Source organism: Laetiporus sulphureus (genome assembly GCF_001632365.1).
Source record: "Laetiporus sulphureus 93-53 unplaced genomic scaffold LAESUscaffold_46, whole genome shotgun sequence".
NCBI lineage: Eukaryota > Fungi > Basidiomycota > Agaricomycetes > Polyporales > Laetiporaceae > Laetiporus > Laetiporus sulphureus.
In genome coordinates, this window is record NW_024468555.1 from 109,935 (window position 1) to 134,695 (window position 24,761).

General features: G+C 51.1%; 11 protein-coding genes across 11 annotated transcripts; 5 read left to right on the plus strand and 6 right to left on the minus strand.

The window, feature by feature from the left end:
• Positions 1–9: 9 nt before the first annotated feature.
• Positions 10–1,505, plus strand: LAESUDRAFT_661140 (uncharacterized protein; the record flags this gene model as incomplete). The annotated part of the gene is made up of 5 exons (XM_040904913.1): positions 10–117; positions 179–222; positions 281–535; positions 582–1,233; positions 1,290–1,505. 5 exons carry the CDS (start codon positions 10–12, stop codon positions 1,503–1,505), a joined length of 1,275 nt encoding a protein of 424 aa, XP_040760422.1.
• A 155-nt stretch (positions 1,506–1,660) lies between these two features.
• On the minus strand, positions 1,661–4,092 carry LAESUDRAFT_729927 (phospho protein phosphatase PPZ). The gene is made up of 5 exons (XM_040909745.1): positions 2,923–4,092; positions 2,443–2,868; positions 2,361–2,388; positions 2,213–2,305; positions 1,661–2,157 (listed from the first exon to the last, which is right to left on the minus strand). The coding sequence occupies exons 1-5, from the start codon at positions 3,806–3,808 to the stop codon at positions 2,136–2,138; spliced, it is 1,455 nt and encodes a 484-aa protein (XP_040760423.1). The 5' UTR covers positions 3,809–4,092; the 3' UTR covers positions 1,661–2,135.
• Positions 4,093–4,292: 200 nt separating this feature from the next.
• LAESUDRAFT_684900 (40S ribosomal protein S11) lies at positions 4,293–5,216 on the minus strand. The gene is made up of 6 exons (XM_040905870.1): positions 5,132–5,216; positions 5,018–5,069; positions 4,854–4,949; positions 4,670–4,798; positions 4,529–4,612; positions 4,293–4,478 (listed from the first exon to the last, which is right to left on the minus strand). Exons 1-6 carry the CDS (start codon positions 5,144–5,146, stop codon positions 4,387–4,389), a joined length of 468 nt encoding a protein of 155 aa, XP_040760424.1. The 5' UTR covers positions 5,147–5,216; the 3' UTR covers positions 4,293–4,386.
• Positions 5,217–5,598: 382 nt separating this feature from the next.
• LAESUDRAFT_396631 (uncharacterized protein) lies at positions 5,599–7,546 on the minus strand. Its single transcript, XM_040902296.1, has 7 exons — positions 7,369–7,546; positions 7,109–7,320; positions 7,005–7,056; positions 6,843–6,954; positions 6,717–6,796; positions 6,343–6,661; positions 5,599–6,291 (listed from the first exon to the last, which is right to left on the minus strand). Exons 1-7 carry the CDS (start codon positions 7,405–7,407, stop codon positions 5,633–5,635), a joined length of 1,473 nt encoding a protein of 490 aa, XP_040760425.1. The 5' UTR covers positions 7,408–7,546; the 3' UTR covers positions 5,599–5,632.
• A 1,540-nt stretch (positions 7,547–9,086) lies between these two features.
• On the plus strand, positions 9,087–11,959 carry LAESUDRAFT_661203 (ATP-dependent DNA ligase; the record flags this gene model as incomplete). The annotated part of the gene is made up of 14 exons (XM_040904919.1): positions 9,087–9,280; positions 9,331–9,396; positions 9,462–9,627; positions 9,675–9,815; positions 9,875–9,976; positions 10,030–10,198; positions 10,246–10,321; positions 10,373–10,574; positions 10,632–10,727; positions 10,783–10,965; positions 11,028–11,258; positions 11,323–11,670; positions 11,729–11,818; positions 11,873–11,959. 14 exons carry the CDS (start codon positions 9,087–9,089, stop codon positions 11,957–11,959), a joined length of 2,151 nt encoding a protein of 716 aa, XP_040760426.1.
• Positions 11,960–12,076: 117 nt separating this feature from the next.
• Positions 12,077–12,637, minus strand: LAESUDRAFT_661262 (UPF0041-domain-containing protein; the record flags this gene model as incomplete). Its single annotated transcript, XM_040904920.1, has 5 exons — positions 12,077–12,231; positions 12,283–12,302; positions 12,354–12,451; positions 12,505–12,524; positions 12,580–12,637. 5 exons carry the CDS (start codon positions 12,635–12,637, stop codon positions 12,077–12,079), a joined length of 351 nt encoding a protein of 116 aa, XP_040760427.1.
• Positions 12,638–12,809: 172 nt separating this feature from the next.
• Positions 12,810–14,703, plus strand: LAESUDRAFT_729931 (uncharacterized protein). Its single transcript, XM_040909746.1, has 6 exons — positions 12,810–13,547; positions 13,605–13,803; positions 13,872–13,917; positions 13,962–13,997; positions 14,052–14,283; positions 14,345–14,703. Exons 1-6 carry the CDS (start codon positions 13,115–13,117, stop codon positions 14,548–14,550), a joined length of 1,152 nt encoding a protein of 383 aa, XP_040760428.1. The 5' UTR covers positions 12,810–13,114; the 3' UTR covers positions 14,551–14,703.
• A 38-nt stretch (positions 14,704–14,741) lies between these two features.
• LAESUDRAFT_397167 (uncharacterized protein) lies at positions 14,742–16,376 on the plus strand. Its single transcript, XM_040902297.1, has 6 exons — positions 14,742–14,835; positions 14,894–15,122; positions 15,233–15,592; positions 16,086–16,158; positions 16,206–16,322; position 16,376. Exons 2-5 carry the CDS (start codon positions 14,991–14,993, stop codon positions 16,226–16,228), a joined length of 588 nt encoding a protein of 195 aa, XP_040760429.1. The 5' UTR covers positions 14,742–14,835; positions 14,894–14,990; the 3' UTR covers positions 16,229–16,322; position 16,376.
• A 1,319-nt stretch (positions 16,377–17,695) lies between these two features.
• Positions 17,696–20,118, plus strand: LAESUDRAFT_815120 (uncharacterized protein). The gene is made up of 12 exons (XM_040914658.1): positions 17,696–18,208; positions 18,256–18,315; positions 18,372–18,712; positions 18,760–18,870; positions 18,926–19,006; positions 19,062–19,094; positions 19,150–19,170; positions 19,222–19,466; positions 19,530–19,546; positions 19,603–19,753; positions 19,805–19,948; positions 20,025–20,118. Exons 1-11 carry the CDS (start codon positions 17,940–17,942, stop codon positions 19,943–19,945), a joined length of 1,470 nt encoding a protein of 489 aa, XP_040760430.1. The 5' UTR covers positions 17,696–17,939; the 3' UTR covers positions 19,946–19,948; positions 20,025–20,118.
• Positions 19,809–21,431, minus strand: LAESUDRAFT_729937 (Isopentenyldiphosphate isomerase). The gene is made up of 4 exons (XM_040909747.1): positions 21,005–21,431; positions 20,617–20,952; positions 20,446–20,559; positions 19,809–20,394 (listed from the first exon to the last, which is right to left on the minus strand). The coding sequence occupies exons 1-4, from the start codon at positions 21,153–21,155 to the stop codon at positions 20,240–20,242; spliced, it is 756 nt and encodes a 251-aa protein (XP_040760431.1). The 5' UTR covers positions 21,156–21,431; the 3' UTR covers positions 19,809–20,239.
• A 148-nt stretch (positions 21,432–21,579) lies between these two features.
• Positions 21,580–24,741, minus strand: LAESUDRAFT_661292 (uncharacterized protein; the record flags this gene model as incomplete). The annotated part of the gene is made up of 16 exons (XM_040904925.1): positions 21,580–21,653; positions 21,741–21,862; positions 21,925–22,012; positions 22,065–22,404; positions 22,458–22,498; positions 22,573–22,728; positions 22,787–22,876; positions 22,930–23,050; positions 23,102–23,280; positions 23,418–23,542; positions 23,598–23,961; positions 24,099–24,175; positions 24,226–24,349; positions 24,411–24,421; positions 24,475–24,630; positions 24,686–24,741. The coding sequence occupies 16 exons, from the start codon at positions 24,739–24,741 to the stop codon at positions 21,580–21,582; spliced, it is 2,124 nt and encodes a 707-aa protein (XP_040760432.1).
• Positions 24,742–24,761: the final 20 nt, after the last annotated feature.

A 24,761-nucleotide genomic window follows, 5' to 3' on the forward strand; every position in this document is an offset into this window, starting at 1 on the left:
ATCGAACTAATGGCTTCCAGAGACCATGACGTATCGGTAAACTTGGGCGGAAAGTCCGCCATAGTGGTATTCATCATAGCGCTTGTGGCCTTTGTCACTGAGACGCAGCTAAGCCAGGTAAGTTCCGCAATCTACGTGGGGCGAAGCAGGACGTCGGGACTGATTACGCTGCGTGTAGTATGTGCAAACCGAACTGGATTTCCGACAGCCCTTCTTGTTGTTGTATGTCTCAGAGATTCACTGCTCGTGTCGTACGTCTGAAGCTGACAACGGAGTGAAGCTATATCGTTCACTCATCCTTCGCCATAATGCTACCCTTGCACGTGCTATTCCTGACGCTGTCGGGCAAGAACTCTCCTCGCGCTCTGTGGGCCGGATTGATGCTGGCACTCCGACAACATCTTTCGCCCCCCACTGGCCCGGTCACTCAATCATCAGACTTTCCGACATGGAGACTTGCTCGCCTTCTCTCATTCTTGACGGCCGGCATGACCTTCCCTGCTTTACTGTGGTTCATTGCCGTATCTCTAGCTTCGTAAGTTGCATGAGACTACACAGAGAACTTACGCTGATCTGCGCAGAGTAACTGATGTCACCGCGCTGTGGAACACGAACGCATTCTTCGCGTACCTCCTCACCGTGAGGTTCCTCAAGCTTCGCTGGGACCCGCGACGTCTGGCCGCCGTCATTCTTGCCACGTTGGGTGCTACTGCTGTAGTCTATGGTGGTAGCACTGCAAACACGCCGGAGGCCAGCTTGTGGGGAAAGCGCTCCATTGCCTCGGTTCTCCGGAGAGCAGTCTTTGTCCCTTCGGCACCCCTCATCGGCGATCTGTTGACGCTCGTTGCGTCTGTCCTGTACGGCTTATACCAGGTACTTTACAAGATCTATGCCGCCCTACCGTCCGACCCCGAGGTACTCGATGATGAAGTCCCGACGGACGCCTTGTACAGACGACTTCCTACCTCATATGATAGCACCTTGGACATTGACGAAGCAGCTGTCAACATCCCCCAGGTAGCAGATGAAGCTGTCTATCCTCCGCCTTTTGGATTGTACCCCAACATGCTGACATCTGCTATCGGCGTGCTCACTTTACTCGTACTGTGGATACCCATTCCAATCCTCGACTACTACGGTATTTCTACCTTCTCTCTGCCCAAGACTTCGCTACAGGTGGTCGCAATCGCGGGCATCGCTCTTAGCGGCGTGGTGTTTAATGCAGGCTTCATGGTGAGCTTCTATCATACGCGATTATCTTGTCGATCTCACGTGTATTATGTATGCAGATCCTGCTGGGCGTCTGGGGGCCCGTTGTCACTTCTGTGGGAAGCCTGTTGACAATTGTCCTCGTATTCATCTCGGATATCATTTTCGGTGGCGCTGTTGAGACCATTACTCCCTGGGGCTTGTTGGGATCCGGCTCCATTGTGATAGCTTTTGCACTGCTTGCATATGATATGACGAGAAGACGACATCCTGCAGATTCCACATCCCATCCTTGAAAGTACAATGTCCTTCGAGTAACTTAGGTTCTCTATGTCTAGAAATCGCTTCCTTTTGGCGGTGCATAACCTCATACTGTGGTCGTGGTTGGTCACAGCTGTATGTGCTGGCAATCCGCTCCAAGAGATTCCATACGATCTATTACTCCCATGGACCCCGGCGACAATGAATACGTATTTCGACAAATGTAGCTACAGCACAAAATTGGACAGCTAATGGACCGGAATGCAGATGAGGAAGTTGAACCAGCAGCGAGATAGTACGAGAACAAACAATGCAAGTGATCAAGCCCACGTGGACCTCGATATATGCGCGAATATCGTACACGACAGAAGTCCGGGATCCCAGTGATTACTGAGAGCCGCGGCTTGAACGGGATGATGATAGAGGACAGGATTAAGTTAAGTTAGCGTAACATGACAGGCAGGGGCGCGCAACTGCCTCGTCCACCAAGGCAGCAAAGCAGAAGCAAGAGTGGCAAGTAAGCACAAGTGACGGCCTCCTGACGTCCTCCTCTAGCTGCGGATCTTGGCGCAACCGCACGTCTGCTGGCCGACTTGTGCTGTAGCCAAAGCAAATCCACCAATTATAATCGTATACCCACCATTCCAGGATATCTCTTGACTAGGTCAAGTCGTAGTAGCCATTAAGCTAACACGAACGAATGATCAAATAGACATTGATGCTTATCAGAATCACAACGTACGTCTTCCGCTTCGCCTTCGTCATCTCTTTCCGTAAGGCTGGACCGTCCAATGGCTTGAGCAGCTCAAATGCGCACAATAACTCCTCAGAAACACTGTAAATGGATATTAACATTTAGGGAATTGCTCAAGATAGATTGGCAAACAGACCTCATGCATGCACCATAGTTATCAAATTCTGCGCGGAGAAGCTGTGAGGTGGAATCGAATGTCGAACGAGCCAGGAACTCACCGCCGCAGTAGTTTGGCGCGCTGAACACGGTGACGAGCGTCCGCTCATTCCAGAATTCGTATCCGTCCTCCACTACCATATGCGCACGGCAAATGAGGTCCATGTCGTAGCGCACCAGAAAATCGTTGATTATTGATTTTCCAAAGCAATAGCTGACCCCTCTTTCATTATCCTCCCAGTCGACAGCGGTATCCGATGGATCTGACCATAACAGGTCGTTCAACAAACCATAATCGGGAACATCCGTCGGCCGCTGAATGCGTTTGATATCATCCATAGAATGTAATGACGGTGAAAGACCCCCATGTACGCAGAATATCTTCGACGCAACGATGGCAGCAATAGGGAGGCAGTTGAACACGTCAACGAATGTCTTCCACGTCTTGATGTTACACCGTCTCTTACATTCGTCGTAAAAACCGTAAACTGAAGGTGACAGGCATTAACTAATGAGAAGAGTATACGACAGTAACTGCTCACCTCGCGTGACGTTGGCACATTCATGGTTGCCGCGCAACAGGAAGAAGTTCTCTGGATACTTGATCTTATAACATAGGAGGAGCAATATCGTCTCCAAACTCTGCTTTCCTCGGTCGACGTAGTCGCCAAGGAACAGATAATTGGCCGCAGGAGGAAAGCCACACATCTCGAACAGCCGTATGAGGTCCGAGTATTGGCCATGGACATCTCCCACAATCTTGACAGGCGGGGACAGCTCAATGAGTGTGGGCTGGCTCAAAAACACCTCGCGTGCTGTTTGACATATTGCGACAATCTCCGCATTCTTGAGACACAGTGACTTGCTGACTTTGCCGGTGTAACCAACGTCTAGCAACCGTTGGATCATGTCGTCGATATCGAGTTGCTTCATTCGATCCCCGGTCCGTGCTCCATTCGACACTGACAGAGGATCCACGCTAAAACTATTGGTGGATCCTGGGGTTGGATACGGTGACGAGTTTGCAAGAATGGTCTGAGTCATGGGAATGTCCAGCGGAGGCGGCTTGGCGGACAAGGATGGTGAGGTGGAGGGCGAAGTGGATGTAGCCGGTGATGGGAGATGAGCATCTTTCGTGGACGAGTTCGGGTGGGGAGGTGAAAGGGTATCATGACCGGTAGGTCGTGGGCTGTGTCCGTTCTGCAACACGGAGCCATCGGGTCTCGAGACGTTGATGTCTGGCTTTCCGTCCGTAGAAATACATGTTTGGGAATCGCTGGCTGCGTCTGCGGTGGTAGGTCGAGAAGAGTGGCTTTGCCGTGGACTATCGTCGCCATTTACGACGTCAGAGAGCGTGGCAGGTTCTGCGGTGCCGTTGTCCTTGTCCTTTCCACCCTTGCGACGGCTCTTGGATTGCGTTTGGCCCATTGGGAGGGCCTGAGGTGAAGTCGATGGCGAGCCTGGCTGGGGACAGTGCGCCCGGGACCTAGCAAGTCTGGAAGTGAAGACAGACAGGAGTGTAGGCGCCAGCTTGGACTAATTTGTCGGAACGATGTAAGAATGGGATCGGGTATGAAAAGTGTGACGATCGTTTCGTCGTCAATGTTGCCGGGAGCGGCGAGGACGACGTCTATATTACAAACGGAGAGAGATAGGAGGAAACGAGCTGCAATGAGGATAGGCGTCGACCAACTGGGCTTGCTAGTGCAGCCCGAGGCTGAGTGAGGCACCGCCCAATCACAATTAGGTGTGTTTGTTTGATTATTGTTTACAACGCGTAACTTCAGGTAACTTCGTTCACTACTGCTACCGCTGCCGGCCGCATGAATGGAACAGCACGATGGTAAATCCTCGTTCTCGGCCATCGTCGCTCTCGTCCAAATCATGCGAGATGCACCTCCGAGTGTTGCATCGTCCATAGTGGTCATTTTGGATGCATGCATATAACATGAGGAAGCAATAGTAACCATAACATATACACCAGAACCACCAGCTCCTCCCACAGCCTAGAACTTCCCGAACGACTTCGCAGCCGCCTTGTTCTTCGACACTCGCAACACGTTGAAACGAACGGTCTTCGAAAGTGGTCGACACTGACCTAAAGAGAGATAAAGGCGCGGTAGAGATCATGAAAACTGCTCCACGTACCGACGGTTACCATATCGCCGAGCTCGACACGGAAGCATGGCGAGACATGTACTGCCATGTTCTTGTGGCGTTTCTCGTACCGGTCTAGGGTTCGAACGATTCGTGAGAGGCACTACGAAGCCTTGGCCATAGAATACATACTGTATTTCGGGATGTAGTGAAGGTAATCCCTTCGGATAACGATAGTGCGGGTCATCTTCGTCGAGACGACTCGGCCAGTTAGAATGCGTCCGCGGATGGAGACATCACCAGTAAAAGGGCACTTCTTGTCTGGTCTAGACCGTTAGTTTCGCGAGCTGCTGTGCAGTCGACTGGCTGGACGTACCGATGTATGTACCACTGATCGCCTCAGCAGGTGTCTTGAACCCAAGACCGACATCCTTGTACCACCGCTTTTCCTTCGTAGAAACCTTCTTCCCGCCTATACATGCAATAGCAGTATGACAGTCAAACCCGTGAAATATATAAACCGCGCATTCATGGACATACCGCGGGCCTTCGCGTTTTGGAAGAGAAACTGCTTCTGGTACGCCCTCTCTACCTAAAGTGTCCGGGAACACACAGTGAGGGCATGATTGTGAAAGTGGCCCCGTATGCACGTACTTGGTGATCAGCCATGGCGGGTGGGTCGGCCTTGAGGAGTCAGTATATACGAAATGTTTTGGGTCGGCAGTACCAGATTGGCGTCTGGTAGCACGTGGGGGACTGTGAATCAGCCACAAGAGGTGAACTGTACAGCTCGGTGATCGCCGATTAGACTCTATGCTCTCTCGCGCGATTGGGCCACAGCTCGGATTCTGTCGATGGTCTTTTCATGAATTACTTCTCATTGATGTTTCTGCTTGGCGGCAATTTCATTCCTGGTAGAGGAACCTGTATTTGCGAAGACTATCTCTTATCGCAGACCTTCATTTTGCCCCGTTCGCACTGCTACGCTATTGATAGGCCATCTTGCGAGACGAACACACAAGTTGCGGTGAGGACCCGTCATTATCAAAAATGGTATCGAAGTCCCTGTGATACTTTAGAGCATTGATACATACTATTTCATTCCTCATATTTGTACGTGTAGAACTAATAGAGTCAGAGCTGCCTCGAATCTGGTTATCCGCATCGGCCAAATGTCCCGGTCTGGTCGACTATATGGGACGTCTCATCTGACGCGTATCGCGATCCCTCGCTGGTTATGTGAGTGCTACTCTGCGAGTGGCATCCGCTGTCGTCCACTTCCGAGCTGCGACTGTCCAGGTAGGGAGGGGACAATCTTGGCCCATGGCCTGCCGCCTCTCGACTACCCAAGGCAGACAGTGATGGTATCGTCCTAAACACTCGTGATTTCTGAGGAGTTTGACTCCTGCTTCTCGGAGAGCGGGGCGCCGGGGACAATCCTTCTTGTTGCAGCTGTAAGCAATTGTTCCCAACTACCTGGGGATAATGGACGATGTGCCTCTGCAAACGATCTGGCGGAGGTGCTGGTTCGCAGGCGCCTTTGTGAATACCGTCGCACGTAAGGTTCTCTTGACCATAGGTATCGCGGGTGTCATGTGCTCTGCTGTTGTGGCCGCGGGGCTCGAGGAGCCATGTGAAAGCGCGAGATGGTCGTCGAGAAGCGTGAGATCGTCTGGGTTTTCTGAGACAAGAGGTCTCCTGGTTGCTTGAGCGCCTGCCCCCAAAGCATGGCAGATGGCGACAAAGCCACGAATACCACATGGAATACACCTCCTGCGCAGCAAAGATGCAGAAGAAGACTAACGGAGAAATCGCTATTGCGATACTGTGAGGCTTCTTGTCTCATTTAAGGTGGTATCGCTCACCTTCCCAAGTGGAACTTGTCAGCAACCATGCCTCAAAGGAATGACCCCATTTTTCCTTGTCATCACGGTTTCGTACCCACATTGAGAGCACAACAGAATATAACACCGTTGACACGATAATCGTGGAAATAAGCAACGCAAAGCGGACGACGCGAATCGGATGTAGAAGCTCCATGCTATGGCGGAAATCCGCAAGCTTGTAGTGCTTGACGAGTATAATTCCAAGTAAGCCGGAGGTGATGGCCGATATCGCGAGCGGTATCAGCATGAGGATGAGAGTCAGAATCTCAACATCACTGTCGCTGACGATGCAGGTAGGCTAAAGGACCTCATGTCATCACTCCTTCCATGAAGATAATGTCGTGTATGCGTACTCCGTGTAATGCAGGAATGAGTGCGCCCGTATTGTGAATAAGCTTAGGGATCATAGCAAACACTATGGGAGAAGCCCATACTAAATGACATGAGTTCGTATTCGGATTTCAGAGCAGCGTTCCTACCAAATGGACCAACACAGAGTACGAGAACTGTACGCCGATAGAATTGAGGGCTTGAGTCGGCATCGAGACGATCGTGCGCTCCTGTGAATTTCAAAGCCAAGTACAGGCATGGCTGACCTCTCCGCTCAGTCTATTGTCAAAGAGGTTGGGGAATTCACTTACAATTGTGAAGCTTATTGCGAACGCAGACTTCGCAAGTGTCAAGTAGTTCAGACTATGCAAATGCATCAGGGCAAGGCATCAGACAATCTATGCAATTCACGAACATTATTGCATCTGCTATGCAGAATCGCCTTAAGGCTGGTTGGGTGATCGGATGCTGGCTTAATGCTCTGTCGTACAAGTTGCTGACAGCCAGAAAAGGGGGCAAAACATCCACAATGGCTCGTATAATGGCAAGGACAATGATGGTATTGACGATTGGGTGTTTCCGAGCAGGCGTGGCAAGCAAAACCGAGAGTAAGACAATGCTAACGGACTGAGCAATATGCGTCAGAGCTCTTATGCAGCAGAGTGAACGATTTACCTGAAGGATGATGACAATGATTTTCAGCTCAATCTGCATACCGCTCGACTATTGCCCGTAACCGATACGATATCCAGCAGACACGATTAGCCTAAGGAAAGGGAGCGAGTGCAGGGAAGGTAGCACCATGCGAAGCAAGATTAGAGTGCAGAGAGCGGTACAGGGTATCAATGATGGTAGAGGATTGTATGATTCCTCGTGGTTACCACGGGCGGGAGCACGGGAGATGGCGGATGACAGGTCCCAGGCATGCTCTGGGATATACTCGGCAATAGGGCGCTGTGCAGAGGAACAGATCCATCGACATCGAGTGTGTCATCAACAACAGCATCGGAAAGAGTTCCCAAGAGACCTCGACGCAAGGCTTCTATGTTCAGAAAGCACGCTTAGCACTGGATACATTGACAGATGCCCGGTGTTCCGCACGGATGTCGACGTTGAATCTAAATGTAGTCGCGTGAGAGGCGGTGATCGCTTCATGATGCACCAAGTACAATGCTCTCCATTCCGAGCACTGTCGTTCATGCGATAGATATCATCATCCCATGGATGGAAACGTTGACTGTGCGTGCATCGAATAACGGCAGACATGCTTGCAAAGCGTAGACCCGACTACAGGCCTGATGGATGACATAGGAAGCACATCAGAGTTTGTTACCCATGTCGATGCCGATTCCCAGATTATAGCATGATGTGTGTGATATACTTGGGGGCCGATGATCAATAGACTGGGGCTAAGCGCTGAGGATTGATCACAACCCGGGGAAGGGAGGACGGAACTCACAGCCTGTAGACGCATAATTTTGAAATGCACAATCAACACACCCGTCTGCAGAGATGCTGTACGTCACGATGAGACACTTAGCGGCGCATCAAGTGGAATGCTGTCACGCCACTGCAGCAAATGTCACCTCTGACGGAAGTAACATTCCCCCGAAATCCTCTTCGAAATTCTTGAGCATGCATATAGTAAGCGCTGGGAAGAGAACTCGCAGGTGCGGGCGCGTGAGGGCACCCGAGCCGGTTCGGTGCCACCACATAGATCGGGCTGCAGTTCCGTGTGGCGAGCCAATGTTCCTCACGGTCACGATCGTGCGAGGTCGCGTCGCGCACGCGCTACCGCATCTCCATCCGCTCCTCCCATCCTTTCACGCTTGCATGGGCCGCCAGCAAACGCTAAGTACGATAGCGTTCCTTCTTCTGACGCGTGTGTTTCATAAGGAATGCACAGGAAAATTCCTCAAGATGCCCGCAAGCACCAAAGCCACCCCGCCACAACAGTCCAAACTCGAGGAGACATGGGGCAAGGCGAAACGCAAAGATGCACCTGCCGAGGACAAAGACGCATCCCCTGCTCATGAATCAAAGAAGTTGTCAGGCATGATTCATCCTTATCGTGGGTGGTTCGCTGTTAATGGCATACGATAGAAGGTGTGCAAGGACGAGGAAAGTCATCAGTCCTACCAAATGGCACGCATCCTTTCCTGTCATGGTCTGATCCGGCAGCTGGTTTTGACATAATATACCTGATGTAGAACGGGAAGTCAAAGTGAAGAAACGTCGCATCATCGACTCAGACGATGATGATGCAACATCAAGTGAGTATGCTTTCTGCACCGCGCGAATTGTACCCTGAATAGTTGAAACGCGAAGTACACTCTGAACGAGCCTCGTCTGCTCCACCTATATCCTCGCCATCAACAAATGCAGACGATATGATGGAGGAAGCTGAACCAGATACAAGGCCCCTTAAGAAACGGCCTAGACTTCCGCAATCACGAACCAAGAAAGTCGCTTCATCTGTTCGAGATGATATCGGTGCCAAGCAAGTAGAAGAAAGTTCTTCTGACACCGAAGCCGCGGACGAAGAAGTCTTGGATGAAGAAGAAGATGCAGGTACTGCGTCCAAGAGGTGAGTGCTTCCCTTAATTCGCAGCGACATACGCATGTAATTTGTATCAGCGCCGAGGCAGCATTATCAAGAACTGAGGAAGTTGATATCAAGGGCGGTTGGAAAGCCGGCGATCCGTACGTCGTGAGCCTATCTGGGGGTGGGGGGTAAGATCTGACATACCGGCGGATCGCATGTTCAGAGTACCATATTTAGCTTTGGTCAAGGTATTCTCACTCATCGAAGCGACGACGAAGCGTCTGGAGAAGACAGCGCTTTTGACTGCGTTCTTCCTCCTTGTCATACAGCGGAGTGCTAAGGGTGACTCAAAGTCCCTCCTGCAAAGCGTGTACCTCTGTATCAACCGAGTACGTCTGTAGATGTCCTACTCGTTTCCCTGCTCATCGCTTTTCAGTTAAGTCCGGACTACGAGGGTATCGAACTCGGTATAGGCGAGAGTCTGCTGGTGAAGGCTATCAGCGAGTCCACCGGCAGGAGTCTCGCGGTTGTCAAAGCCGACCTGAAGAAAAAAGGTGATCTCGGACTCGTGGCCATGGTCCGTGAATTGCCGTTCCTCTTGAACAAATAGTTAAATTGTCATGCACGTCCATGCAGGCTTCCAAGAACAGCCAGACGACCCTCCTCAAACCTAAGCCATTGACCGTCCCCAACGTATTCTCCAGCCTCAAGGAGATAGCACTGAGTTCTGGTCAAAAAGTCAGTCTGCGAAAGACAATTATGGACGATCGTTAACGTACATTCACCTTCAGTCCCAAGAAAAGAAGGTCTCCATCATCACCAAGCTGCTCGCCGCATGCCAGGGATCCGAAGCAAAGTACATCATTCGTAGTTTGGAAGGCAAGCTGCGGATTGGAAACGCGGAGCGCACAGTCCTGGTGGCGCTCGCTCATTCGTTCGTGCTCGCTGAGCAGGAGCGCGGTGGGTGTTTTCATTGATGTACATCATCCATACTCATGACTATACAGCGGACAAGCGGCTGAAGCAGGACAAGCTCAGTGCTCGACTTGAAGAGGCTGCGGGCATCATCAAGACAGTATACAGGTAGTAGTCATTCCCAGTATCCGGCTCTCCGACGTTGAAGTTTTATAACAGTGAGCTACCGACATACGATCGCCTGGTACCTTCTCTGCTTGAAGTCGGCATCGACAAGCTGCATGAAGTGTGCAAGCTCACGCCAGGTATCCCACTCAAACCGATGCTTGCCAAGCCCACCAACGGCATAGGCAAAGTGTTGGATACGTTTGAAGGTCACCACTTCACCTGCGAGTACAAATACGATGGCGAGCGTGCTCAGGTGAGCAATTGTCATTTGGCACTAGTTGTAATCGCGATTCATCCGAGCTATTGATAGGTGCACAGACTGGAGGATGGGACGATCAACATATTCAGCAGGAATTCCGAGGATATGAGCAAGAAGTATCCTGATCTTGCAGACCAGCTTCCACAGGTATGAATCAGCCCGATTGAGCTGCCGACTCTCGTGTTGATGAAAGCTACTACAGTGCATCAAGGATAACACAAAGTCATTTGTTTTCGACGCTGAGGCCGTTGCCATTGACAAGGAGACGGGCAGACTGATGCCGTTTCAGGAGTTGAGCAAACGAAAGCGCAAGGATGTCAAGGTCGAAGACATCAAAGTCCGAGTGTGCCTGTTTGCATTTGACCTCATCTATCTCAATGGCGAGGTTCGTCGTAGCCTATTTCATCCTATTACCCTGTACTCACTCCCGCGCAACGTGCAAATCAGCCTTTGTTGAAGAGGCCATTCATTGAGCGAAGGGAACTACTCAAGGAGCATTTCCAAGAAGTACCTGGAGAGTTCTGCTTTGCTAAAGGGTCAGACTGCGAGACTACAGAAGAGATACAACAGTTCCTGGAAGTGAGCGTGAAGGACGGCTGCGAGGGTCTTATGGTCAAGATGCTGGATGGCGAACACAGTCATTATGAGCCCAGCCATAGGAGTGTTAATTGGCTCAAGGTATGTCCGATGACTGGACAGTGCCACTTCGTTGTGCTGATCTGATGCCGCATACTGCAAATAGCTTAAGAAGGACTACCTAGCAGGCTTGGGAGATTCGCTCGACCTCGTCGTCGTCGGCGGCTACTATGGCAAGGGCAAGCGCACGAGCGTGTACGGCGCGTTTCTCCTTGCGTGTTACGATGCGGACGCCGAAGAATACCAGACGATTTGTAAGATCGGCACTGGTTTCAGCGAGGAGGTGCTCCAGGCACATTATAATATCCTTCAGCCGCTGGAGATGACTAAGCCGCGCGGAGATATCAAGGTCGGAGGGGCGAAGCCGGACGTGTGGTTCGAGCCCAAGATTGTTTGGGAGGTGCTCACGGCGGACCTGAGTCTAAGTCCCATCTATACTGCGGCGCAGGGACTGGTATGTAGACTGCGTGACTGGCCACTAGTGTTGTTGCCTGAATTCGAAGCCCTTGCAGGTTGACGAGCGTGGCATCTCTCTGCGTTTCCCTCGATTCATCCGAGTCAGGGATGACAAGAATGCAAATGACGCGACAGGACCTGATCAGGTCGGTCACCCTCCGCTACATACCTGAGCTTTGTCATGCTGATGTGGCCGACAGATCGCCGAGATGTACGAACGACAAGCACTCGCCCCGAGTAAGGGTGGCAAGAAGGGTGGGGGCGACGCGGACGACGGTTTCTGGTAGACAAGATCAGCTCATATTGATTATACGGCTGGATAGCATTAGGTAACAATTTTCGATACATATGACCCAAAGAGAAGTCGTGAGGTGTAAAGTACGTTGATTGCAGTGCGGAGTGCATCACTTCGCAGGTGTCGCACTCTTCGCCGCCAACGCACGTTCGCGTCCACCCATGTACCAGTAGTTGATGAAGCGGATGCCTTGTACTGTTTGTGCTGTCGCGTTCGTCGCATGACACGCGAAAAGCAGGTAGTTTCTTGGTTCTACACGCCAGGCTGTGCGGGTGTCAACGTCCCGTCTCACGTCGTGCAGCAGTTGCTACCCACCGAAGCGCATGAAGACCAAACTGAGGAGACGATGAGCAGGATCGACTTGTCCCATTGCGAGCTGTACTTACGAATAGGACGCCAGTGCCGAAGTCATAGCCCCCGAGATGACTTCTTCATCTTTCCTCAGATCCGCTATGGCCGCGAGGGGCAGACCCCAGTTCGCAACCTATCCTTTGCTACTTCAGCAGCAATCTCCTCCTGGAAAACGACTACACTAACCGGGCCCCAGAAGTGAGTACCTGCGCTCGACGCGTCAGTGATCGACTGAGCAGGCTGTGACTCGGCGAGACATACTGAAAAAGTACTCCCGCGCTTTCGGAGACCGCAACCATGCATAGAATGTCGAGGCCATGGGTGGTCAGAGGTGAGAAACGGATGGAGAAAGCGAAGGTTGCCCACGGCCAGCGCGGGGTGGCCAATTTGTGTGCGACGCTTTAGTCGCGTGAGAATGGTACACCAATCGTCAGATGATATTTATGCGCGTCCACATAGTCAAACGATCTATCGTTAACTTTTAACCGCGATCTCAGTTCATGTAGTTCCAGAAGTTCAATCAACGACACGCCTTCGCAGTGTGGTCCTCCTGCCCGCTGCTGCCTGCATCATAAAATCCCCGCTCATGGGAACTCGTGCATGCCAAGTGAGCCCTCGGATCCTACATACATGACCTGCCTCGTTCTCCTCGAGCATGGCACGTTGTGTGCTTCTTAGCAGCCGCCCAATTTAAAGTCCCTCTCCGAGGTCGGAGTGAGATCATCGTTTGTTCGATCCCCTTCTGCCTCTGTGCCCTTTTCATTTCTCTCTCTCATCTGGACGAACTTCACGGGCTATGCAAGCATACAGTACTGGCAGCGACGCGTACTATCCGCAGACTACACAGTATGCTCAGCCACAAGCAACATATTATGCACAGTATACCCAATATCATCCTTATCTTCCGCCCCAGTCCCAGCAAACGAAGGCAGCGCCCGTCTATCCCGGCTATGCTGCGTCGTATGACTCTCAAGCCCAATTTCCTACGCCCGCACCACCCAAGCGAAAGCTCAGTCGTTCGATACCTGCGGCGCCTACTGCTGCTTCTGTCCCAAGTCGGTCTGCGACCCCAGCTCAACCGCGCAGATCCACGAAGAAGCAGCAGCACGATAGGAATCCGTCATCCGGCGGTGTTGTCGCTCTCGCCAGACAATTCACATCTGAATCTAAACAAAGGGTGAATGGACTGACCAGAGCACGGTCAAACTCTCTGGCAAGATTCAGACCCGGTCCGTCGTTGTAGTTTAGGCGCCTGTATATACATCTGAATGATTCTGGTTTATCAGATCACCTTTTCGTATCTTTTGATTCTGGGAACGAAATACGGATGGACGACATCGCATATCAGCCCACCCTTGATGAGCTCCGAGAGGTGCTCTTGCCCATGTGGCCTCCCGGTATCTCGTACGAGGACAGCCGTGGCAACAAATGGCGCGTGCGCTTCCTGGGGAAGCCTTGGAGAAGCGCAGGGTCGGATGCCATCTTGTGAGCGGCCGCACTAATCACATTGAGGTCACATTTCCGAGCGCCGCACTCATTGATCGCCTGCACAGAGCTCAACGAATAATCTGCAGCATGTACGCAGTGCTCGCGCGACAGGTAAATGAACTCACCTGCTCCATATCTTTACTCATTATTACTAGGGATATTCGTACTTGACGACCGTACGGACTAACTCGGTAAATTTACATGTCTCCGCACAGGAAAATCCCGACCAATACCTTGGTTGACAGAGAAAGCCCCCTCGGCTACTTTTCGTCGAGTCCTCGACGGATTATGACGTGAGGATATTTTCGACCATGTTCAATGCTTCACAAATGCGGCTGTCGCTCCTCGACGCCCCTACGGACGTCGCGAGCCAGCTTGCACAGAGCTTGCGAGCGGTGTTTCCCCGAAGGATCTCCTCCTATTCGGCTGACGAGGACGGCGTGCACATCATCGAAATCAAGAAAGAGCGTTTCGGATGTGAGCCGCGTTTCGTCCGTATGAGTATCCTGCATTGGTGACGAGGGCATATGTGATACAGCACGCCGGGCGGATATCGATCTCTTCACAGCGTGTATGCTGCAGTCGTTTAGCTCGATTGGATTCAAGCTGGACGGGAGCGTACCGTTTGGTCTGAGGACGGCGTTGGGACTTGGGCCGCGGAGGGAGGCATGGATATTCCGAGGCACAACTCGGAGGTCGATGGACTTTACTCGGAAGCAACCGCTTCCAGATGGGCATTCCTGACTGCATTGCTCGATGGCTTCCAAATAAGGCTGTACGTTGAGAGCTATGCATTTCATCTGAAACTTGCCGATCGGAGACATCCGTTGAAACAAGCTTTGACCCTCGCATCACCAGTCGTGAATCCGGATGTTTAGGATATACACACCATCGCACATCAGTATGCTATATTTGATCTATGCTACTGAAAGCATGAACAGTGATCAAGAAGCGTCGAGACTCAAGGATCACTTCGCGTCAGATGCCGCTCGTACGTAAAGATACGCAGCGTGGGCATTGTATATCCTTGTAAGCTCAAGTAGCGAGGTTTCTACGATTTTGTAGGTTCTGATATGCCAAATGACAGGAGAACAAGAGATGAACATACTGGTTTACTGACGGCACTGCTGTATACTCTCATGGATATGACTTGAGCCAGTCGCTCCCAATCACGGAGAACGTGCATGATGAACTGCTTCTTGAATATGCCCTTATGTCGGGCTGATACAGCCAGATGCGAAGTGAACGTAGCCTGCAGGCACGATATCATGATTCGGCTTGTTGAGAATGATGGACCAAACTGGGTAATATCGGAGGTAGACTAACAAAAGAAGACATGCGGTCAGATGTGACAATGGAACGACCCATAACGCAGGTTTCTATCCGAAGTCCATCAGAGCTCCGATATCGGTTTCGTATTTGTGTTCGTAGTCGGTTTGGGGTTGGGCTTGGAAATAGCATGCACCGAAGGGGTCAGTTTTCCCTGAGGGGGATTCTGAGCCCGCCAGGAGGGAGCGGGGCCCGTCGTCGCCGGCGGATAGTAACGGTGCATACGCGTCGGAGCGCGAGCGGAAGTTCACCATCATCAGAGGCCTCACGTGCCTCCGCCACTGCTTCGACCTCAGCCGCAGGCTCTCTGGACAGAGTCTCGCTTGGCTCAGTAGCTGTGAGCTCTCCTCTAAGAATATGTTCAGTGTGTTGTTGGCAGGAGAAGAGGGCGCAAGAACTCACTGCGAGTCCTGCGATGTTTGGTCAGGAGAAGTCATTCGGAAGTTATGCCGCTTCAGTGAGTGTGGATGACTCGCTTACAGCTGGGGAGTTTGTGGGCTTCATCGCACCGCGTCGGTGTCCTTATATGTCTTTCTGAGGCGATGAATATGTCCAGACCTGTGGACATGCCCGGATAGCCATGCTAATACAGCGTGGGTGACTATGCCAACCCAAGGCAAAGCAGTGCCTTTCCGCGTCTAGTCTTGTGTCGCAATCTGGCGGCATAGCGGCGAGCATAGCGGTGGATGGGCGGGAAGGAGCTCGGCCGCCCGAGGCTAGAGAGGGGGCGACGTACGTATATAGGGCACGGCGCGCGGTGTGTGCACAGGTGTGCGCCCCGCCGTTTTTTCTTCCTCACCCGAGGTGGTGGGAGTCCAACAATCATCGCAGGAGGGCGTTAACCCATGAATCGCGACATTTTATACTAATCAATCAAATGCCATGTGAACTCAGGAGCTGCGTGCATGTTCTCACTGAGTACGTGTGAGATGACTCTTTGTCTCGCAAAGATCGGGAACGTTGTCCTCGAACAAGCTTCTGCCCAAGGTGCTCGGAAAACTCCCATTCAGTCACTCGTTATCGGTGAGTCACTTGATTCTGTCACTTAATTATTTATCTGTCATCCGCAGAAAAGTCTTCCACCGTGCCTTAAGCAGTTCCCAGCACTGTCTGCATACAATTGTGGGAAGATATAGGCTACTCTGGAGCGGAATGAGGTACAACTGAATTATTCATGTGATGGTCCGGTGGGAAGGAGCTATCTTAGAAACCCCTTGATGAGTGTTGACGTATACAGTAGGTAGATCACTTGCTGGGCCAATTCATCACTGTTGTCTTCTTGAAATGAAGCTTTGTAAATGCAACAGCATCATTCTGAATTTTGAAAAGATTGCATATGAATCATCTGTGTAAATGTTGGCTCTGTCCCCACGAACATGGTCCAGAGGAGAACAATACAGCACACGATGTAGATCAGCTGAACGAGACAGATTTTGACTCTCCACGCCCGTCCGATCTTTTATATATACAAGAATACTACATAGGGAATACGGAATGAGGCATTTCTGAAGTGCTAGCTGGAAATCACCGGGGCTTTGTGGTTGTATCCGGCTTCGGCTTCGGCTTAGAGACAGTCGCTACCGGAGCGGTCGACTTCCCTCGGGGACGGAAGCTCAGCAAATTGGGATCACTGCAAGGCATTGAATCAGCTATCACTATGAGGGGGTACGATCAAGAGTCAATTCGGCGTACGCGAAATCATCGGCATCGTCAAAAGCGGTGGCGCTATGCATAATCAAAGCTGGTGAGGACGTGCCTGGGAACTGGCGTGGAATACACATACTCCGTCCTCGGGGTGTCCGGCTTGTAGGTTTCTTTGACGATATCAGTTGCAGCGTCCTCGCCCGGCGCAGCGGTGAGCTCTCTGCCAGGTCTAATTTGTGAGTTCTTGCCTGAGGAGGGTGGTATAAAAGCTCACGAAGAACTCAGCGGAATCTGGTCAGTGGTAGTCAACATTTTGTTTGAGTAGACCGAGCGGAGATGACTTCGTGGTAGTAGCGGGGCTTGGTGAGTTTGCCTTATCGCGCTGCGTAGGTTTTAAATGCCCTCGATAGGCGGCGAACGAGCGGACCTGCGGACGTACTCAACTAGCCATGATGCAACTGTGGGCTGTGCCGAACCACACACCAGTGCCTATGAGACACCGCCTATAGCTTCGTTGAGGTCAAGCGCACATTTAACAAGAACAATGTGGACTTAACTCGGATGCCGAATGCATTCGCACAGGTTTCGACAATGCAGTTCTCAAACAAAGAGTGCAACGTTCCCAAGAGAACCCCGGGCGATTCGGAAGGCTGGCGACCTCATGACAGGTCATGATACAGCAATGCGAGGAAGCCACAAGATAGTCGGAACTCAAAGTCACACGTGCAAGTTGAACTGTATTGACACCACAGCATGAAAGCGTTTCTTCCTAGTTCCTACAGTATTGCAAATTGCAAATGGTACGACCTTTTGCAACGGTACGCCCTAATAAATATGCTTCATAACCCAGAAAGGTACATTGTATATTACAATTTAGTAGCGTTAAATGAGCGGTTGCAATGGTCTGCGGTGTGCCACTGCGTGTCACGACCCACCTGTTCATCGACATCATGCATCGCCTGTTTAATACTGGCAAGTACTTGACTTAAAATGAACGCAGCATGTTGTAGAATGCGATGTGAGCATCATTCATGCCATGACACTCATCCAGAAGTAGAACAGTAGAACAGCGATCGCCGCCATAGCTACAAAGCGCGGAGCTGGCGCGGGTGTCCATATCGTGGAGTTTGATATACTGCATGTAATCCACCTGTCCTAGCATGCTCCGCACGTATATAAAGCAAGCGACTGCAGAGGGATCGTACTTGCGCGCGAAGCCCTCTCACCCATCAAAAGCACTTTTTTCTCATATACCCACTATGCACTTCTCTACAGAGAGATACGTATCCGCCTCCGCCCTTTCCGAGTTCAGTGACATGTCTTCTGGAGATATGGGATCTCCAGAGCGGCTTCCGCCCGCTTACTGCGAGGAGGGGTCGATACAGCCCATCACTGCGATACAGAACGAAAGATATGACAACAATGAAGTGTAAGAATCTTCATCTCAGCAACGGCAAATACTGACCAATTTATTAGATTGCAGCCGGGTTCTGTGACGGTGCCCGCTGGGGTCCACTCGACAGCATTGCCGAAAGAGTATGCATTACTCACGTTCTCAATGATGGGCTTCCGATTAATAATCTTTCCTAAAGGCATCCTAATATTCCGCAAGGTTGGACACAGCATATTCATCCGGAAGGTGCACGTTACTATGTCAATTCGTCCGAGTTTGTCCCAATCGTCACCGATGCATCAATCGTCAAACCAGAGATCTTCCAGCAGCTGTTTGCGTCCATTGAAAACGTTCGTATCCTAGCTGGGAATTGCGGATTCACCTTGCCGGCGACCTGTGAGCTCTACCTGCACGTTGAGGAGGGCAGGCAAGGTTGTCGTTATTATCTCGTCGATCACGATACTCAAACAGAATTCTGGCTTCAAGAAGTCCAATCTGAGAGCTTGAATTTACCCGATGCAACTTCTATCGAACATCTGAGTACGTTACGCGAACCACTCGGAAGAATTAATCCTGACTAATGACAGAACACGTCCTATCTGAACATTACTGGACCCACGTCGAGTATTTCCCGCACCGCGCCGTGGGACCACGGCTCTGTCAGGAACTTGCAGAGATTCTGTACCATGCTACTGCAGGCAAGTTTACCCCGACGAACCTGGAGCAACGTACGATAACAATAGTAATCTATAGATCAAATGACCTCCGACAGTTCCACGTTTCCCTATGATGCTGAACAATGTACCAAGTTCCTCCACCTTCTCGAGGCAAAGAGTATGTTTTCCACATGTTCAGGTGTCCTGCTGAATTCTCATCTTGTTTCAATCAGCTGCAGACAATGTGTATATGATATGCACCATTGGTATTTTGATTCAGTGTTTCATCGTACGCGTGTCATTATTGACTGGGCTTCATAGCACGTATTTGGAGTTCCATATGTGCGTTCTCTGCTGCCGCTCAGCAGCGCCTGCATCCTAAACTTTTCGCAGTTCGACACAGGTTTACTCAATTTCACGGGGAAGCGCACGCGCGCCTTTGTCGATTCCAGCAGCGCTTCGTCCCGTTCGCTCACAATGGGAGGTTGATCAGGCTGTGCTCCGTGCTTCTATTTGGAACGCCGCACAGGCTATCGAAGGAGCTAGAGCTTCAATATATCGACGGAGTGGTGTATCATATGCACTGGCACAAGTTCATGTCTTCCTTGAAGAAGAATTGGCTATTTTCGAGTGCGGTGGTGAGAACAGCCTCAGCCTACTAGTACTGCACTCCACATTGCTGATACATCAAATGAAACCAGTCCGCCACTCTGCTTCTGTTCGTGCATCGTCTTTGTCATGATACAGGAACCACTTGCTTATCAGCCTCAACAGAGCATCGGTCTGCCTGAGAGGCTTGGCCGCCGGAACCATATCTCAAATCCTCGCCCTTCTTTCGAACGGCACATCCCTCGGTGCCCTGGCAACCAGTGTTGGTTTGCTGTACTTTCATGCCGCTGCTGAGGACATGGCGGCTGACGCTGTAGTCCGTATTGTCTGAATTCTGTCCCACTAAACCACCTAACTGGGTTTGCAGGCTGAACATTTGAGTGCAATTGAGAGCCACAGCTGCGGCTTCGTCTTAACTGCTGTAACTTACAGCCTTCCTCAAGCACTCATCTTCTGGTCGATGCTCGCCATTGCCTTGCACATCGTATTAATTGCTGCCACAGGATAATGAGTGGGTAATTCCAGCACCTGCCGCCTTCCCACCGTCGGCCCCCCTTCCTGACTTGAAATCAATCTTTGCTTCGCAGTACCAGCCTATCGACCAAAAGTATCAAACAGAATCGCGAGTCCCCTCTATGGTTATTTTATCCTAGCTATACTGCAGAAATCCTTCGATTAGTGCAACAGTAGATCAAGAAACAAGTAGTAGCACATTCGTTATGTCAGGAGCGATTGTACCTACATCGAACATGAGTATAGGATCCAATAGATACCATTCCGAGTACATTCCGGTACTAATAATTCAAACCATCTTGACCACCTTGCTGCCGTCTACGCGCCCAGCCAGACTTGTTGCGTTCAACTTGCCATCCTCACCCCGCCGGTTCAACAATTCATCCCACCATCCGAAGAGAAAATCTCGGGCAATGAGTTTGAACCATGGCGTGAACGAGTTTGCTGTCCAGATGCATGAGATTTGTCCCGTTCGATATAGCGAATGGTCTTTACCTGGATCCTCAAACATTGCCTGCAGTTCTGCCTTGTTGACGTACTTGTGGTCACGAATCTCGTTCAAGTTAGGCTTCACGGTGACATTGGCGGTCAAGAAGAGAATATAGTCCACTGGTATTTCTACGCTCAACGACCGTTGCAGTGCTTATATGCAAGGTATGTACTCACCCTCGTGCTCGCCCCATGTACCATTCGACGGCGCCAGATAGTGTATGCGGATCAGGTACTGGAACTGGTCGATCGGAGTTTGGTCCTGAGGGATGCCCAGCTCATGTTCCAATTTCCGTGACGCGGCAACCTTCACTCCCAGCTGATCCTTCTCAATCTTCTCCTCCTCAAAGTCATCCAGTGGATGAGAGCAGCAGGTGTTCGTCCACATGTCAGGAAACGTGATCTTCTCGCTGGCCCGCTGCTGCAGGAGAAGCTTCCCGTCGTCTGGCCGGAACACGAAAGCAGAGAAGGCACGATGGAGGAGACCCTTGTTGATGTTCTCCATAAGATGACCTGCAACCGCATGTCTAGGCATGCCACTACTTGAACAGGGAGAAACACGCACAAGTCTTCTTGTCTGCAGCACCAAGAGGACGGTCCTGCTCATCCACCAGGATGCACCTCTCGTCCATTAACCTTGACTGCTCTGGGTCATATTTGGACAAGTCAATCGTCGAGAGGACAGCGCGAGACGCAGCGACAGCGGGCGAGGACATGGTGCGAGTGGATTGGACGACGGTACGGAACAGATGAGAGCCGAAGCTGCCCCTCATATAGCGACGAGAAGAATTAAGATGAGTGTGGTGCGATTCAAAAATTGGCACCGCCGGTAAGACGCCAGAATCTGAGACTGCATGGTAGTGGCCATTGTCAGGTAGTCCGATCGCTCAGACGTCGTTCAATACCATCTTCACACGGCATTGCCCTTTTGACGTTGGCCTCTCACGCGATAAACAGAGCGGATGCAGCATTCAGCATGGTCTTGTGAAGATGATATGTTACATGAAGCTACGGGTCACGATCAAATTGGAAGCACGAATCGGACGAATGGCGGAGCAGCAAAGACCGATGTTAGGTCAAAAGAAGCGAATCGGATTGGAGAACAAGACCGGGCGCCTCAGGAGAGAACAAGACCAATCTCTATTTTACAGTGATGTGCAATTGTCCATACGGTTCGTCTTGAGCAACATTGACGAGATCTTTCGTCGCAAGCACTGGATAAGGGTACGCAAGTCGCGGCCGATAGCCACGGAGTGCACATGATTGTGAGATGAGGAGATATACAGCGGGACAACACGCACCCAAGCAATGGTAAAAGGCGGCAGCAGCAACATGCGGTGTACTCGTCGCCTTTGGCACCACGTCATTAAAAGTCAGGGTCGAAGTCGAAGAAGGGAACGTTTTCAGCTGCATCTTAGCATATCTGTTGAGACAACGTTGGTTCAATATTGCAAGACAGGAATTGTTGCATCATAGCGAACGCACTCGAGAAAGTTGAAAGAATTGCGCTCAAGAGTCGGTAGGTTGGCGTCCGACAGCTCGGATTCGTTCAACACTGACAGATCCCCAGGAACTGTGTCCAGCAACGTGAGTTCCACCAACGCCACCGAGACTGAGCATCATACCGTCAAATTGGAAACCTTCTCCGCTTTGCGAATTTCTGAGTCCAAAATCAGCAGGCGAATCTGGGTAGTATCGACCGGAATGCAGAGGGCTCTCGTGTCTGCTACTCAGCGAGCTTCCTCTTAATCTGGTGTCAGCACGACCAAAGCTACGCTTAGCACTGCTATCTCTGCGAAAGTCAAGAGTCGCGCCGTTTACGGAAGAGCTTGCACCCGCATTGTCCCATGGGAAGAGCGCGCTACGCTGCGAACCAGAAAACAGATCTTGGCCGACGCCAGGTAGGTCAAACTGGCTGCCGAAACCCGACAACGGTCTGGATGCGTGACGCGCTTGACCAGGCTCCTGATACAAAGATGAATTATAGCACAGAACAAGGCGGTATTCGAAGTGCTTACTTCAGAAGAACGGTGTCTCGAATCTAGCTCCCAATTGTTCCCTCCTTGAGGTTCTGTCATGCACAACGCTGTTAGTGAACAGCGTTTACATAGATACGTCGAAGCTGGTTCTCACCGAAGCTTTGATGATCGTGTCCGCCGAACATGAAACCCATGTCTATGTCCATGCCCTGTTCCCCGAACTTCTTTGCCTCAGGGCCACCGGTGCCCGCATATTGCTCGTCCTGGAATGTCTCTTCACCTATCTTTCTACGCTTCCTCGGTGGCTCCCCTATCGGACGATCCTGAGTCAAACCATCACCACTGTCTTTTGGCTTCATAAGGCACACCTTCAGACTCCAAGTGCAAGACGCCGGCACGAGCCTCTACCTGCAGTCTAAAACTTTCCAGCCAGAAATCGACAAGTACAGGTGCACGAACTTGCCAGACTGTCAGTGGATAGAGTCTGGCAGTGGAGGCGTTCATCACTTACGGCCGTTGGGAACACCCCATATCATCTCTTCAATCAGCCTCCCGCTTTCTTTCTCATGCTTCCTTTGAATTATTTCGCGCCGGATATGATCCTGACCTTCCATATAGTTCGCTCTTGCAGCCTAAAATGTGATACTTAAATATAAGATGTGCAATCCTCGCAGATTTCCCACCTTCAGCTCCTCATCGGTCAATTCAGTCCTCGCATCGAGGAGAAGCCTGACGCGCTTCGCCTTTCTCAGGGTGGGTTTGTTGGGAGCTCCGTTGATGACGCCATCTCCGTTGCGGTCAGGACTGAAAGGTATCAATGGCACAATGATCGAGCCTTCCGGCGGAAAAGCGTCTAGTGAAACTGGTGAACACGGGGACAACAATGAACGAGAGGTCACAATGACATACGTCCGTCTGCACCGAAGTCAGGCTGGCAGTTTTCAAAGCAATTCCAACATTGTCGTAAGCACGATAGAGCGAACCGCTACAGATAGATACGATATACCTCTTGTGAAATGCGCACGTTTGCAATTCCAGCTGGCTGCATTTCATTGAACTGGAAATCCAGTCCAAGAGCATTTTCGTGCTGATCGAGCGCGAAAAGATCGGTGCCTGCTTTATTGCTTTGGATAAATTCAAATTTAGCGTTGCAGAATGTGCTGCGTCGCGTGTTCTTACCTATTCTGCAGTCTCTGTGGAGATCCACCCCAGCCCTCTCCCAGCTCTCTAGCTAACTCGTCGCCAATCTCTGCACCAAGGTCCATGCCTTCAGGCAGTACGAACAGATCGTCGTTGAAGCCGAAGCCGCCGCCCATCTGCGAAGATGATGGTCCAACTGCCCCAAAGCCAGCAACGCTAAGAGAACCGTCAATAGAGCCGGAAAGCAGGTGCTCGTGATTTTCATTGAGCGTATGCAAATTCGCTCTCGGAACCTCCACAAGCGACGAAGGAGGTCTCTGCTTGGCTTTGTTCTTCTGCTTGCTTTTCTTGCCGCTTGGGTCATATTCATCATCGGATACTTCTTCATCGGCGGCACGTTTATCTGAGTTTCGATACGAGAAGATAAATGTTCCCATGGATGTCGTTCAAGGCAAAACTGACTACCTTTGGCGTTCTCGTCCCATTCCTATGATGTCATGCGTCAGTATGTCCAAGTGTATGCGCAGATTCTCCCCAGACCACGAACCTTGAACATATCTCCGAAATCCATGACGAAAGCCACGCCGGGGTCAGCAGTGAGAGTCAAGGCATCCGGTCTAATGACGACTTAGCGACGCCCGTGACCGGAGCAATGAGCGATCCTCACCGCATACTTGGCTGGCCCATCTGTAGCTCGGCAAAACCTTTGGAAAGCGTGTTGAGTTCTTGAACAGCTTTCTTCAGCGAGTTGTAGCATGTTGTGACGTCTGTCAAGAACATTTCTTGCTTCACTGACGATGCCGCAGTGTAGTGCATTAGACATGTTCTATATGGTCATAACAGGCAATGCACCTTTGTAAACCCTTAAAGCGCACTGAATTCAGAGCTTGTATGCGCATATAGAGACCATGCATACCTAGCGACGCCGATCATCAAATTGCTCGACAGCCTCAAAGCAAGTGGCTCCACCGGTTCCGCGATGAGATCGCACAGTTGCGAAATATCGGCAGTTAGTACGGAGCGTCGGGGGAGCTTTTTAAATGACGACTTTGCGCCGAGAGTTGCAGCCAGCCTTCATTACAACATATTTTGATAAAAATGGGCGTTGCAACATGCGAAAGACGTACCATAGTAGACCGAAGCCGCTCTCGCGCTTCTCCAACAGCTCCTGCGTGAAGAACATTATCTGGTGTACGAATCGGT